General features: G+C 40.9%; 2 protein-coding genes across 2 annotated transcripts in view; one reads left to right on the top strand and one right to left on the bottom strand.

The window, feature by feature from the left end:
• Positions 1-1,187: 1,187 nt before the first annotated feature.
• Positions 1,188-16,608, bottom strand: part of glb1 (galactosidase, beta 1) — a 36,497-nt gene continuing 21,076 nt past the window's right edge. Inside the window, exons 3-17 of the mRNA XM_079500393.1 lie at positions 16,413-16,582; positions 14,784-14,934; positions 14,426-14,486; positions 14,212-14,306; positions 13,051-13,231; positions 8,197-8,255; positions 7,990-8,111; positions 7,146-7,186; positions 6,896-7,008; positions 6,589-6,663; positions 6,347-6,436; positions 4,405-4,518; positions 4,054-4,185; positions 3,511-3,750; positions 1,188-2,860 (exon numbers count right to left, since the gene is read on the bottom strand). Coding sequence (XP_079356519.1) covers positions 2,609-2,860; positions 3,511-3,750; positions 4,054-4,185; positions 4,405-4,518; positions 6,347-6,436; positions 6,589-6,663; positions 6,896-7,008; positions 7,146-7,186; positions 7,990-8,111; positions 8,197-8,255; positions 13,051-13,231; positions 14,212-14,306; positions 14,426-14,486; positions 14,784-14,934; positions 16,413-16,582 — 1,896 coding nt within the window. The 3' untranslated portion in view covers positions 1,188-2,608. The remainder of the gene's footprint in view (positions 2,861-3,510; positions 3,751-4,053; positions 4,186-4,404; positions 4,519-6,346; positions 6,437-6,588; positions 6,664-6,895; positions 7,009-7,145; positions 7,187-7,989; positions 8,112-8,196; positions 8,256-13,050; positions 13,232-14,211; positions 14,307-14,425; positions 14,487-14,783; positions 14,935-16,412; positions 16,583-16,608) is intronic.
• Positions 9,703-10,896, top strand: LOC306922112 (uncharacterized protein; the record flags this gene model as incomplete). Its single annotated transcript, XM_079499505.1, has 1 exon — positions 9,703-10,896. The coding sequence occupies one exon, from the start codon at positions 9,703-9,705 to the stop codon at positions 10,894-10,896; it is 1,194 nt and encodes a 397-aa protein (XP_079355631.1).

Genomic DNA, 16,608 nt, shown 5'->3' with positions numbered 1-16,608 from the left:
ATATGACCAGACAGTGGCCTTGTGGTTAGAGTGTCCGCCCTGAAACTGGGAAGGGCGGGGTTCGATCCCCGGCCGGGTCATACCAAAGACTGTAAAAATGGGACCCAATGCCTCCCTGCTTGGCACTCAGCATCAAAGGGTTGGATTGGGGGTCAAATCTACTAATCAAATGATTCCCGAGCGCGGCGCACGCTGCAGCTCACCGCTCCAAGAGATGGGTCAAATGCGGAGAACAAATTTCACTGCGGTAACGTGTGTGACAAATCGTATGACTTTGACTTTGATATGGAAATGTCAAATGTGTGCATGGTAAAGCACACATATTCATGCACACATTCATCCATTGAGATCTAGAATGGTGAGTCTTGGTGACACACTGACACATTGGAGACCATGGGACCATAGTAGACCCGCCCTGATCAAAACACATTTATTTTGGGATGATGGGATGAGAGTCTCTTTAGATTTATCTAGAGTTCAGGCCAAACACATTTGAAGCTTTACAATTTATCAATCTATCACCTGCCATACAAATGTATCATCAGGTGATATTTCCTATGCTATAAACTGGTTGTGTATCATCCACTGATAAAGGTTACACATTACTCTAGCCCTGCATTTGTCTCAACTCAACACACTATCATGTGTAGATTTTATATGTAAACATATTCATAAACATATTCATGTACAGTACAGACACAGGAGAAAGATTCGGTGAATAACCATTAGTTGAATGGCTAGTGAAATTGGTAACAAGACAACTCACCCCTTTTGCCACTTTTGGTCACCCCGAACGTCCGGACAACTCACCAGGGGTGAGATGTCTTCACTTTCGGGGTGAGTTGTCTGACTGAATATGTAGCCTTTGAGCTCTTTTATATACTTTACTGAACTAATGGTGACATAGTTCCTATTGGATATTGAAGTAGTCTATTTTCAGAACTTTACAACAACAACAACAATTTCTACAATAATATATAAGTATAATTAAGTCAAGGCATCACAATATAGGCTACAGATGTAAATATATTTATGACACAGTAAAATGTCGAAAATTAGTGCATGGGGGTGCCACGGAAAGTACAGACAACTCACCCCGCAATGTCAGAAAGTGAAGACAACTCACCGGGGTGAGTTGTCCAGTATTCGTGAAATTAGTCCCTATACAGGATTTATCAAATCAGCATTTTAATTACAATTGTATGGCATTAAAAACAAATCTTTACATTACATATATACACAGACCAAGATCAAAGTAGTCACATGTAAACAAATTCATGGCAATATATATTAGCACTTCCAAAACAGAATAACATTTTTTGAGGGGCGCTAGCCCCTCCTATATTCAGCCATTAGTGTAGATTTTTATCTTACAAAAACATTAAATTCCCATTGACAATGGAGATTTTACGTCATATGTGGATGAGCAAATCGACTATTTTTGTCCTACACAAAGATGAAATTCCCATTGACAATGAATGGAGAATGTACGTCATACATGGACGAGCAAATCGACATCTTACATCATGATGATGTACGATGATAAGAGTGCCCCTCACTTCACACGGGTGTGATTTTTTTAAGGGGCACTAGCCCCTTCTATAAACGGCTTTTGTCCCCACACGTCTCGAGACAATGAAAGGGGAATTCAGGTCAAATGTCCGCTAAACCTTGTCCCCGCCCATCTCAATATTTGCCATTGACAATGAACGGAGAAATGATCAGAATTCCGCTAAATATGACGTAAATTAAACATCAAAACATTAAACGCCATTGACATTGAAGGGAAAACTTACGGCAAATCGGTTAACCAATCACATGTTGGTGGGAGCGCTTGGCCAATAAGGGACCGACCACCTTATGTATAGCAATGTCAAATGTCCGCTAACATAAATTGATGTACGATGACAAGAGTGCCCCTCATTTCACACGGGTAATAAAACACAGTATGACAGTATGTACAGTATATCCTCCCTGCTGGCATAGCTAATGATCTTCCAAAGACACATCCACCAGAATGGAGGACAGACTGAAAGTAATCACTGTCATTGAAGATGGGGAGTAATTAAGGCAAATTTCTAAACCCGAAAACTTAAAAAACTATGTACTGTACAGAGGTACATATTACACAGTACAGACACAGAACGATTCAGTGAATAACAATAATTTAGTTGAAGGGCTAGTGAAATTAGTTCCAAACAGTGCAGGATTTATTACATCAGCATTTTAATTACAATTGTATGGCATTAAAAACAAATATTTACATATTTTAATTTAAAAAAAGAACAAGATCAAAGTAGTCACATGTAAACAAATTCATGGCAATATTAGCACTTCCAAAACAGAATAAACTGATTTTTTGTTTTGTTCATACAAAAATAAAACACATTTCCCTGCTGCAATTTTCAAACAAAAATATATTCTTTGGCTTACAGCCTGTTGATATTGCGATTTCGGCACAGCCAAATGTCAATATTACCGTAAAACAAAACACACCAAAGGCTTTGAATAATAAGAAAATGTCATACAGTTCACCCCTAATCACTTAAGTAGAGCCACCCATGATTATTTTAAGTGATTATAGTGAATATTGTATGAAATCGAGTTATCACAATAAATCACCTTTATCACACAGCTTCCTCGGTTTGTAGACATTGACTACAGTGGCATTCAGAATAGGAGTGTTGGTGAACTCCACCATGCATGGTCCTGTAGTACAGAGGACCCCTTCCAGCTCAAGGACCGTCACATTGTTGGGTGCAGCTGTGCTGAGGATGCTGGCAGGGACATAAAGGGTCATCTGAGGTCCTCTACTGGGCCAGTAACGTCCCAAGTTGAAGCCATTGATCCATACCTGTCCCTGGAAAAAGGAAAAGAAATTGGTACCTGGTATGGCCTTATGGCAGCCCTAAGTCCACATGACATACATTATGTCATGTGGACAACGTAATATCTACATTATGTTACTGAGCTGAACTAAAGACAACTGGATGAACACAAGAACACTACACACAAATGTGAACATTAGCCTACCTCAGCGGTTCCAAACCTTTTTGGCCATGCACCCCCTGTTACCTCCCGACCTAGCTGACGCACCCCCCCACATGGAAATAAGCTATAGATAGAGACATATATTTCCTATTTATCCACATATATGCACATATATGAACCTGAATATGGCATATATATGCAGCATAGGCTATATTCTGCATATACTTGCCATATATAGGCATAATATATTTAAAATAACATAGCACCACCATTAGCCTTTTCATGTCGCGCACCCCCTAGAAGGCGCTCGCGCACCACAAGGGGTGCACGCACCACAGTTTGGGAACCAGCCGAACCACTGGCCTACCTGATGGCTAAACACACTTTACAAAAACCTCTGCCCTGCTGTAGCCTAGTGTGGGTAATTTGTTTGCCTCAGTAAATGGTTAACATACATTGATATGGTATTATATTTCTCGAGTTGAAGTATTAAAACATATTTTATAATGAGACACATGCCTTCCTCCAGGATGGGAACTTGATATAGGTGTCCTGGGGCAGGTCTGGAATGCCGTCGGGAATGATGAAGCTGCCCCCGTAGAAGGTTGGAAGAGACAGGTTGGAAGGATGAAGTGCATCTCTTGTTGAGGGCTCAGTTTCCCCAAGAAGCCCCTGGCTGACTGCCTCATCAATACTGAGACTGTACATGGTCCAGCTAGTGAGCACATCAGGCCCCAGGGTCAGGTTGGACACTAAGCCCTGTGAGGCAAAGCACAATAGCGTCACAAGAACAAATACCGTAGTAACTGTAATGTCATACATCGTTTAAGACATAGTTTAAATAGGCCTCATACGGCCACTTTATTTATTTGCATTATTTGTATAGTTACACACACAAAAGCTGAAATGACTTGCACCTTGAACCTAAATGGTTTTTACTTCACAATAAATAAACAAAGTAAAAAATACAACATTATTAAAACTGCTATGCTAGTGCCTCATACAGACAACTGTGGTTGTCTATTTGCACAGTACATTCTGTATGGTAGTCTTGAAATATACCTTGAAGTCATTGATTTCCTTCCCGTAGTTGATTCGGCCCATATTCTCCACCAGTATGTCAACCTGACTTCCAGCTTTCCCGGTCACATTGACACTTAACACTTTGTTTCTTTCAAGTATCCCCATTGCCACCTTTAGAAGAAGAGTCATGAGTCGCATGATGGAACATTTGTGATTCATCCCTGAAATAATTTGACTGTTGCCTGCAGCACCACCACCCAGCATACCCCTTAGAAAATGTATTTTAACCATTAGGGAAGTATATTCAGAACTGTGACTGAAGTAGTCCATAAAACGAACAAACAAAATCTGTGCGCATATATTCTAAAGTTTGGATAGCAGGAGACTCACCCCATCCACGGACACGTATCCCCTATCATGGACACCATTCAGTGCAGAAGACAGAGGAGTTGGTTTACTGCAGTTAACAGGTAGCTTGGTCCTGTAGAGCATAAACCCAAAGGCCTGCAGGTGAGAGGGAAAATATATCATTATACAGTATATATATTTTTTTTTTGGTCTTCGAACATATTAAAATATAAACGCCCGTCCGTAATTCTGTCCGTCACACCACCATATATGGCCGTCAGTCCCTCGTAACACGTCACACCCATAGAGTAATAAAAGGATAGAGACCGAACCAGAGCGTTAGCCCCGCCCCCCCGCTATTCATTTCAGTGGAAGTTGCTCAGTGGCATTTTGAAGCACCCGGAAGACTGCCGGGAGTATAATTATAACTCAATGGCTCGAGCGAGCGGAAGTTTAGCCTAGCCCCAGACCACAATTTTGAGGTCCGGGCTTACGCACGTGACGTCATGAACGTCCGTCCACTTCCATGAAAGTGCTGCGATTCGCCAGTAGGTAGACGGCAGCTTCAACGTTAGATAGCCTTACTGGGGGCTTGGACACACCACCATATATGGCCGTCAGTCCCTCACGCTTCTTAATACGTCACACCACCATATATGGTTGTCAGTCCGTTACGCCTCGTGACATCACCCCACCATATATGGCCATCTCAGTTTGTAAATACATCAAAGATGCGAATATAATCAATTTCTAATGGATGCCTTGGCCTGGAAGAGAGGTCATCAGGTGGTCTCCAACCTTCTTAGATTGTTTCAACCCTCAACCACTACACTCTCCAGTTGGCGGGTCAGCAGTGATTGGCCAAGTCACTGCCCCTCTCCTCCAGGCTTCCAGCTATAGACAAGTCCACGGAGGGGCACCCCGGGCGCAGCCATCACCGAGGCGCAACCAGCACCGGGAGAGAGAGCCACACCCGGCCAACAGGGAAGTGCGAAAAACCTGTCGGCCAGGTGCAGCAAACCAGTGCTGACCACACCCCAGTGACCACCGCGCCAAGGGCACCCCCCCGCGGACCCGCCTACTGTCCTTTCTCTTCTTGTGTGTTCTTGGGGGATATCAGGCACTGCGAGGTCTCTAGGACTATGGTCATATATGAACGCGACACTGACCTCATCAAACCCTGGATAGCCATACATGGAGAAGACCAGAAGATCATCACGTCTTAGATCTGCATATATGGAGCCGGCCAGCAACTCTACATCTTACCTCAAATTAACCCTTAGATCTCCATATATGGAGCTGACCTGTTCTGACATTCCATATCCTTCCCCACCCGTCCTTCCTCTTCGATGTCTCCCTTTTGACTGATAACTGTACATTAAAACTTTAGAAGGGCCTGCCCCAAATGTATTAGTGCAGCCGCACCCGTCAGCCAGCGAAAACTAGAGTTCTCATTCTCAACATGCCCGAAAATTAACGCTCGGCCCTACCTGGGCCCTCATCAAACTCTGTACACTTAAGACACTGCCCCCGCTGCCACCCTTAGATTTCCATATATGGAGCTGACCTGTTCTGACATTCCTGATGTTGATCTGACCTCATCAAACCTTGTACTGTACACTCAAGACTCTCTCTATATATGGCCAGTACATAATTCATTCCATATGTTGATATTATTCCATACGCCAGCGCTCGCCCAGCAGTCTGCCGTCACCCAGGCAGATGCGTGCACACGACCTGGAACAACTTTTGGATGTTTTTCTGTAATGATTTGTTTTCTGCTTTGTACATTATTTGAACTGTTGGTCGACCAGATCTTTTAATTTGAGTGCTTTTAGTTTGATAAAAAGTGAGTTTGGTGGTTCTCTGTAAGCAGTTTTATTTACAATTCTTATAGCTTTTTTTTACTATCACTTACACTACCAAATATGACAACACATGCAGTATTTCTTAATCTCATACAAAAATCACAGCAGAGAGTTACCTGGTTCAATTCAGTGAAGGTCAGAGGGTACATGTTTTTAACAGGTCCGGAAAAGGACAGTATTTCTATGGCATCTATTAATGTCTGGAGCTGCAATGGCAAATGGTAAATTATGAATTTAATTATACTACTGTATGTCTTTCCAAGAAGTCAACTGCAATATAATATTTGAGTGAACCAAAGTTCAAAGTTTAATCTCCTAAAAGGACATTAGACAGGCATAACTTAAAATAAACACCAACCTTCTTCATTTTAACAACTCCGTATGCATACTTTGGAGTAGTAGGAGGCAGGGGTCCCTCTGGTATCTTCTTATACTGTTGAAGTAAGAAGATAAGAAGATACAATTGTTCTTCCAGGTTATGTATACATACGTATGTTTTCCTAAAAAGGGGTGTGCTAATAGCTATTGCAACATTTTCTGCAAAAGCTTCTTCTTTTGCAGAGGTCTGTTCTCTACTGGAAACATTTTCTAGTTCATTCAAATTATTTTTCATTCCATCTACTGCAACTGTAGGCCAATTCCGTAAAAAGACATCACATGCATACCATTTTGATCACATCTTGAATGGCAAAGTACTTCTCTGTGAGATCTCCAGCTTCTGTAAGAGGGGCATCATAGTCATAGCTGGTAGGCTGAGGGGCAAATGGCGAATTGGCACCTGAGAACAACAACAGACAATTAGACAGTGAAAATACTGCCTTGGTAATGATGATAGGTATAGACTGCCCTAGATTACAAACTCAAACAGAAACGGAATCTTCTGAAACCAAGTTGTGATTGTGAAATGGCACTTACCGTTCCAGTATGCAAAATTTGTTCCTCCGATGAACATGTACCTGAGGGTAGATAAATATATACATATTCATAGAGTGTAAATGTCCATTACTTACAGAGCACAGAAACAAGAGACATTTTGCATCAGGATCATTTGCTCCACCCTTGCACACAGCTGCATGTATTTCGTTTCCCTTTCCATTAACATTTAGTAGGGAAGCAGATGTTGTAACGCATAATCTAAACATAATTTGTGCCCCTAAATATCTCACACTGTTTCTTTGGCATTTAAAAAACAAATTTGAACGGTCAAGCCCAAAAATATAATTTATTCACAAGCCTTTGATGGTTGAAGTTTGTTCTGTACAGCACTTTGGTTCAATGGAATAGGTTTTTAAATGTGTAACTCTGAGAGACTCTCGAACATAACCCTATGGGCTCCATTTTCGTCACCGCTAAACCCCTTATCCCTAAACTTCTTTGCCTTTTTTTTTTTTTAAACATTTTTGAATAGTTCAACTAGCCAATCTACATTGACACGTTGTGAGCTTGTAGACTGGCCATTTGAACTATTCAAAAATGTTTAGCAAAATAGTAAAAAAAAGGCAAAGAAGTTTAGGGATAAGGGGTTTAGCGGTGACGAAAATGGAGCCCTATGTGTCTTATTGTTGGACTGCCTGATAATGTTTACCCATCTATCAAGCACCAAACAATGTGTCCATATACATGTTGTACTTTTATTTTATGGCCTGATGTAGGTATGTGTATAACTGTGTCACATCATGTCTGAGATGAGCTATCGGTCTTTGTTTTGTCTTGTCTTTGTCATAAAAATATTATTGAAAAAAAAACTCTTTCCACTCACATGTTAACATTTGCACCTAGAGCCAGGATCTCATTGAGGGACTTTGCCACTATGGCGGAGGATACCACAGAATGGTGTTCGCCCCAGTGATCTAGCCAACCAGTGTAGAATTCAGAGTTGACCTGAGATACAGGACGCAACATTTTCAAGGGTCTGAATGAAGATGTAATTGTGTCAACACAAGCAAAGACAATATGTGTTGCTTACCAAAGGCCCATGAGGTTCAACGTGTCTCTGTGGCTCAAATGCAGCAGTAACGTTTCCCCCTGCACACAAACAACGTAAACAAAACTAATTCAGACTAATAATGTATGGCGGCAATAAATCACCATGGTACACCAATCAAGAGGTTGAACAGAGTCAACTGACATAACCTTAATTAGCCAATACCTCTGCATTCATCCTGAATAGTTATGCACAATTCAGAGTAATGCAGATTGTTTTAATGGGGAAATACCAAATACAATTCATGAATGTTTACACCTGAATTGTAATGTTACACAAGTATGCTTGTAATCTGTTCTGTGTTGTTGAGGCTGGAATGTAAATTGCTGTCTTTCTTTATTACATTATGATTATAAATGTACATTTCTTTTCTCTATAGTGATAAAAAGGCTTTTTTCACATCAAATTCACCTTTTTGCATCTGTGTTTCAGTTGTTCAGATTCAGAGCCTACAGTATATGTAATAGTGTTCAGGGTTAGGGTTAAAACCACATAATATTTCTATTGATAAATACCCTGCAATAAAATGAGTTACATTCCAAACATGCAAGCTGCTTTATGCAAAAGAATTAGGGCAGTAGCAGTCTACCCATGTAGGCCTACTTCAGACAATCTTCTCATATAATCTATTCTACAGAACATTTTTGTTCTGCCTTAATTTGTAATAAACCAAATGTATTAATGATTTTGATATCACTGGTCTTCCTTATACTGAATGATGCCTTCAGATAGTAGGCAGCCTATGTATAGGGTGACTAGATCCAAAGTGTTGATTTGAGGGACATTGGTATCACTTGTGTGGGACAGGGGGGATGGGACGGGGTTAGCAAATTGAGATTCTGGTTGGCTTATTTACATTACTGGTCTGTGGTCAGGAGCTTGAAACAGAACCTGTATTCTCAGTTGAGATCCTCAACTGAGAATACAGGTTCGGTTTCAAGCTCTGTCTATAAAGAGACACAATTTGGCCATGGAGTTCAACCTGTCACCCTGCACTGAGCCACTACAGAGTTCAACCGGTCACCCTGCACTGAGCCACTACAGAAAGTTCATAGACAGCATCTACAGAACAACAACAGGTAATTTTGATCCACTTGATCTTGATCCAATTTGGTCCACAATTAACATTGCTTTTACAATATAAATTGGGGGTCCCAGAGATAGAAAATGCCATTAAATGGGGGTCCGTAGACTAATTATTAATGTCAAACTGGGGGTCCTGAAATTAAATGGGTTGAGAATCACTGCTAGAGCCGTGAAAGTCTACTCTTATGGGGGTCCCTGGCATATCTCTTCAAATGGGGGTCCGCTGGCCAATTATATTGATTAGTTTGATTAACTGTTGCATCCTTATTCTAAATGTCAACTATTTGGTAGTATTGTACTTTCAATCTGATTTGTTCTGTCATATCTTAAAAATCACACATAGTTCTAATGTCATAATTTGTTTCTGTTATTAGATTCTCCTGAACTATTTTCTCAACAAAGATGGCTGACCAGCTACAGAAATTTGTTGCAGAGAAGAAGAGCATGATTGAGTCTGTGATGGATGTTTTTGAAAACGGATCTGAAGTAGCAGCCGCTATTATTGGTGACCTCTTCCCTGTCTTTTCCGTTGCTGCACCAATTATAACGTTGTGCATGGACAATGTGGAGAGCAAAGAGGCTGTGTACATGAAGAAGCACTTCGAGAAAGTGCGTGATTGTCTGAATGTTGTTTCCGAGGATACCCAGAAGGTCTTTGATGAGATCAAGAAAAGTGCTGTGGGTGCCAGGTACTTCTTAGTGGAGGAGAATATCACTAGCCAATTCCGGCACTACATGGACATTCTCAATGCCAAGCCCAAGTATCGTGAAGCCAGGAAAAATACATTCCTGGATCACTGGGGGGCGGCTGGTGGTGACAGACACCTTGATGTCCTCTACAATGCAGTGACAGGAGGAGATACGTTTTTAGGTGAATCTGTCCTGGAGATCATGCTTAACTATGAGGAGAAAAGTCTGCGAGTAGTGGAGGACTTCTGCTTCAGATTAATGAAGCTCTTCTGTTTTGGTATCATTGCCCTGATGGGCCACACTGCTCTAAAGGGGTATGGTGATGAGGTGGAAGGGCTCCTTAATACCTGGAGCGAGAAGATGAAGGATGTGCAATCCAAGATGCATGCTGCCATTGAGGACTGCATTGTTAGTTTTCCCAAACAGGCCGAGCTGGATTCCCGTCGTTTGGTTAGAGACCATTCTGACTTAACCAACCAACAGCTGGCTGATGCTATCATAGAGAAGCTGAAGAAGAAGTATGACTGGGTGTTTTGGTCTGTTCGCGTATACAGGCCACCTTCAGGTTTTTTTGCCAGCGGGAAATTCCACTGTGTAACAGGAAAACGTATTTTCCAGGTGTCTTCAAGCGATGAGAAATTAAATGTTATGGTATCCTACAGTGCCTCGCCAGAGCCTCTCGACAGGAACAACATCCAGCGTCTGATCCAAGGCCAGACTACTGGCCCTGGATCTACTCTGACCAGGGTAGCAGAGCTCCTGTCTGCAGAGCTGCCTGGTCCCTGTGTGGTACACATAGTCAAGACCAAGTGCAGAGACCTGGCCTGCTCTACGAGCTTCACAGATGAGCTGCACTACTGGGAGGAATTCGCTGGGAAGATCTACATCTGTGCTCACTCTGCTTGAAGTGCTAAAGAGCTCGAAAAGGAGCAAGCTATACAACCAAACAGGCTTCCAGGGGACCTTTGTTTGCACTGACTTTGTTTGCTCTCATATAGCAGAAAAATTAACCTTTTGCTTCAATGTCTCACCACATAACCCATTAATCCATTGAGACCTGGAACGCATCCATGTCACGTTAGCGTTTAACCACATTAACCATTAAGACCTGAGGCAGATTCTACAAATGCCTTCTAAACCAGTAGTTGTTGAACCAAAAAAAGATAAACATTTGGCAGAAGAGAGAGAAAATAAATTGTTTATCTTTTAAGATTATTTGGATAGCCTACCCTACAGGATAGGTTGGAACTAAAGACATCTGGGGACCTCAATGTAAAATTGGCTATTTTGTACAATTATAAAATTGTAACATTTTGTATTTTATAAAAAATAAAACGATATATAACATAATGTAAAGTATACATGATGTGGACATGCACGGTACATCATTATCAGACTTAATTTTATCCATCAACATCTTGTTTATGCCCCAAAATGAATGGATATACAGGTTTTGTAGCAATTGTAGAAATATTGAATCTTAATTGTCAAATGTTTAAGCATGTTCTAATCATGTATACTTTACCTTACTTAAAAACGTTTTCCAAATATTGAATTTTTTAACTTTTTGGGAAGAAAATGCCAATTTAACACAGATGCTCTTCCTTGGTGCCCACCTATTCTTTTACAGATTTTTTAAATATATATATCTGTCTGTGGGCAGGCATATGCTGTGCCTGAGTGTGAGTGTGTGCGGTTGTATGAGTAGATGTATAGGTATTTTTTGTTACGCTGTAATACTTGACTCACTGTTGTCTTTTAGCATCAGTGCAATTTGTAATGTAATTTTGAAATGCAATGTACTATTTTGTAATGTAATATAATGTATTCTGTAATGTTTTAATTTATTTCTGGCCGAAAGGCTAAAAGAGATCCAAATAAAAATCAAATCAGAATCTGCCTTTCTCTACTTTAATTTGTTTAATTTCACTTCTCTAAAGCGACCACTTGCTCTCCACCTACTCCAAGGGCATGTCGAGGCTTAATGATGGTATCGCAGGAATGTCTGTATACTTACTTTAGTAATGTCCAGAACAGGTGTCACATCTTTACCTGTGACTTTGTACAATAGATTGTGAAATTTAAGTCTTTTTATGAATATCCGAGTCCACAGTTATGCCTCGATAAAAGATTATAGCAGTTTAATGGCACACGTATCCTATTCTTTCTGTCTTTAATTGTAATTAATTGTTTTGCACTCCGTCCGTCCGTCCGTGTGTGTGTGTGTGTGTGTGTCTCTAGATGCCAATGATGAACCTCTGCCCCAAATTTTCCAGAACGGCCTGTTATAGCGCCACCAGGAGGCCGACTTTTGTAAAACACATTTTTGGATATTACTCCTCCAGATTCTGTACAAAAATCCCACAAATCGTTACACAGTATCTCCATAGTCATGTGTTCAAGACGGATCTGTCCGATATTTCATATTCCATCCTAATTGGCTAACATTGGCTTTCAAAGTTTGCAGGATTGGCCCGTTTTGAACAAAACATGAACGCAGCATGCAATTTACACAGACTTTCCTACTAGGCTGTGGAATATATCCCACCCTTTTCACATTGGCCTGTTATAGCGCCACCAACAGGTGGATTTTTGCAAAACACATTTTTGGAACAAAATGCCTCAAATCATCTAATTGCCATCCAAGGCGTAAGAAGAAATGGCACCCTTTTCACATTGGCCTATTATAGCGCCACCAGGAGGCCACAACCTGACCTGGTGGAGACCTGTGCCCCGAGGGGCACTTTATCTAGTTTCTTTTCTTTTCTTTTCTTTCTTTTTTTCTTTTTTCAACAAATGTGAACCTGGCATGTGGGCATTATATTCATTGTCAAAGGTTGCCATACATTGTCAAACATAGCAAAGAAAAAGCAGATATAATACAAAGCAAGCTCACACTGCGTTGGACATAAACTGTTTTGTAGTAGAAAATGAGTGCAGAAGTGTAAAAAGATCTTTACTACATATTATAATGAATTAAGCAGGAGTGAGATGGGGGGTTTTAAGGCTATAATGATACAAAACACAGTCAAATACCTGAAATTAGCAACTCAGACTTACCTGGCCCAAAATCAACGGTAGCATAGAGACCTTGAATGGCACCACATTTGAGGTAGCTCAGCCCAGCCCCATCTGTAGTGAATAGCACCACCTCCTTCCCCAGGTGAGAGCGGAACAGGCTGGCCAGGTGACGCATGTAATTGTAGTCACAAGCAAAGTAGCTGCCATATTCATTCTCCACCTAAAGTATCATGGTGAGAGAGGGGTTGTTTTAGATTATGTATTAACCCATTTTGGGCGGGAACCCCTTTTGGTGTTTTAAACATTATGTTATAATTTAGCTATTGAAAAATAGCAGATCTACAAGCTCATAGCGCGCACCGAGTGGCGCGCTACGTGCTTGTAGGTCTGGTAAAAATGTGGCGCAAATCTTTGAATATATATGAATGTTTTTAACTCAGGTCTAAATGGGTTAAGCCTGATACTTTGTTGTTCGGCAGTGTATAAATAAATAATTGAAGGACCACTTCACCCATTTTCAACATACTGTATCTTCATGTAATTGGTCCTCACTAATGCTCATTATAAGATGGTACCGTTTCTCTATATTCGGTCTGTGTCTCAGGGCTGGCGACAATTTTTTTATTAATGCAAAAACCATGGCTTCTATTAGAACATCCAGTAAGAGAAAGTGTTTAGCATGGAACCCCCATTGATGATGTAATTCGTAGACAGGTTTTGGAACTGTTCATAGCTCACCAAAGAGACAATGGAAACTGTGCCTTCTTATGAGCATTAGTGAGGAGGACCAATTATATGAAAAAGATATGGTTGAAAATGGGTGATGTGCTCCTTTAAGGCCCCTGCCTTCTCAACCTGGGGGTCGCCAAATTATTTTGGGGGGTCCCCAAATTATTAAAAAAAAAAAGAAAGAAAAAAAATCTGCAACTGAATGGCTGGAAAATGGAAATGAAGAGTTTACATAGTACATGCATAAACTTTCCTTAATGATTATATCTGGTTTCAGTATTCATGTATGATATATTTTCTCTATTATAAGGTTATTTTTGCAGTCAGTTTGTATTGGGGGTGGGGAGGGGGGCGGGGCGGGGGTCACGAGACATGGCCAAAGCATTTCCGGGGGGAACTGTTGCTTTAAGGTACCACAATGACCCAGTTAGTTAGTGATGAGAAGAAAATGGTACAGCAATGATACTTGACCTGTACTGTGATGATGGGTCCACCATTCTGATAGAGAAAAGGCTTCATCATGGGCAGTATCTTCCCCATCCACTTATCAACTGCAGCAATGTAATCTGTACAGCATGACAAGACATTTTGTAAAAACATGACAGCACACAGTAGCCTACACACAAAGACACGTTTTGCAGGGGGTTACCTTGCTGTTTAAGATTTCACACTCATCATTACACACCTGGGTCTGATGACCGCAGCACAATGTCTTTCTTGTTAAGTAGCCAGGCAGGTAGACCACCCTAAAAGACGACAATAGAGGGTATGTGCATGCGTAAAGTGAATAGCACATCGAGTGGCCAATCGAGTGGCAAAGCAACATGCAAAGTGAGTTTAACATTGTTTAATGTTGTTTAATGCAATCAGATAGGACTTTTCTGTGTGGCCGTATGGGCTGTCAAGGCCAGAAAGTAGGCCTTCCTGCATAACTTCCTGGTTTGATGATGTCACGCGCATACCCTCTATATCCAAATTGAAAAAGAAAGAAAACAACAGATGGTGATGTTTGCAGTTGAGGCATATCCTCGACACTCTCTTACCATGTCCCACTCTCCACATATGTAGGGGCCAGGTCTAAGTATGACCAGTAAACCAATGTCTTGAGCCAGTTGAAGGAAGTACTCCACATCCCTGTCTCCACTGAAATGATACCGGCCTGGAAGAGGTTCGTGGTAGTTCCAGGGAATGTACCTTCATGGAAAACAATGAGTGAATGTGGATGAAGAAACTTCACTTGTTTAGTTGAATTGTTGTTTAAAGGGACATTTCACCGCTGGAAGAAACTGCAGTCACTCAATGTTAATAGTATTTGTGGTAGTTACCGGTAACAGTAACACAATTTGAAATGTGCACCCTCTGTCCAGAAATATTATGTCTGTCTATGTGTTTGACTGGATTGCTGAATTCCTAATGCTTGGTGCACTACTCCTCCTTGTGGAGAGGCCGAGCGGGGGAGGCTGTGTGGAAGTGTGACTTGTAGTCCAGGAAGGAATTAAGACCACATTTTGGTCATGAACATGGCGCCATGACTAAAATATCTAAAAACACATAGCCTATACACACATAAAAACCCCAGGAAAGTGTTTCTTGTGTACTAGACATCATTAAAATAAGATATGATCGCAAAAGGGGTGAAGTTGCCCGGCTTTAAGAAATGCTATTGAAATTCTTAACGTATTTGGCAACTTTGATATAAAATAAGATTATGCTCTAAAATGACTCAGCCAAAAACATCCAGTAGTGGACTCTTTGGTGGAAAGAAAAGTCACTCAGAGTCAGAGCAGTACTCCAGCTTTTTTCCCCCACGGATTAGTCCTCCATTGCAAGTGTCAAGTGTGGAATAATTGTTTTATTCACTGTTAGGTAAGGCATTACCATCTTTCCAATCACGTGTACTAGACTGCCTCACTTGCATGTGACTTGAGGGTGTCATCCAACCTTTGTCTTATGATGTGTTCTGATAATCTGAAATGTGTAGACTCAAGATGGCCCTTTATTGTCCAGCTGACACCTGACATTTATTGTTATGATGAGTACAGCTTGTGACTACGACGTAAGGTTCCTCCATCTCAATTATGGTCTAGTCTCTTACTTGGACAGAATATTCTAACTTAGATATACTCAAGTGAAGTGTCTGTCTCAACACGGAATCTGAATGCATCGCCAGAAGCTTTTACAAGTGGTTTGTCATTTGTATTATGCTTTGCTCTTTGAGCACCCCTCTCACTGTTGTCTTTGTTTGTTGTAACGTGAAGGCATACCTGTATATGCATTGTTCTCTAAATGAACAACAATGTTTATATTACAATGTTTATGTTATAACATAGTCTTTATGAAAAAGAGAGGGAACCCGCACACTCATATGCTCCAAAAGATAAATTTATTGAAGACGTTTCGAGCCAAGGCTCTTCATCTGGTCAAACTGGTTTGACCAGATTTCATATGTAATTTTTCGAACCCAGCACCTCCACAAAGTGATGTGCGTATTTTACTATAGTTTCTGTATAACATAGTCTTTATCCTTGTATACTATAGCATGAAAGTGACTGGTACAACATGGTAAAAATAGAAAATACCATAGGTCCCGTTCCTTCATTGAGAAAAGTACTGAGACAAGTTTGCACATATGACATCAATGTCAATTTAGAGCCAATATGAGGTAAACTTACACTTGAATGGCATTGAGTCCAGCCATATACATCTTGAGCAGCCGATCTTTCCAATAGGCTCTAAGGATCCTGTTGTAATGGACACTCCCAGATATGTAGCGAAACTCTTCTCCATCTTTCCGAAAGCAGTCTTTATCATAGTCCACACTAAATGAACGGTTTGCTAAGACCTGATAGCCAACAGAGAAGTCAGAGC

This window comes from Electrona antarctica (assembly GCF_951216825.1).
Source record: "Electrona antarctica genome assembly, chromosome: 4".
NCBI lineage: Eukaryota > Metazoa > Chordata > Actinopteri > Myctophiformes > Myctophidae > Electrona > Electrona antarctica.
This window is presented reverse-complemented; position numbering and strand designations above follow the sequence as displayed.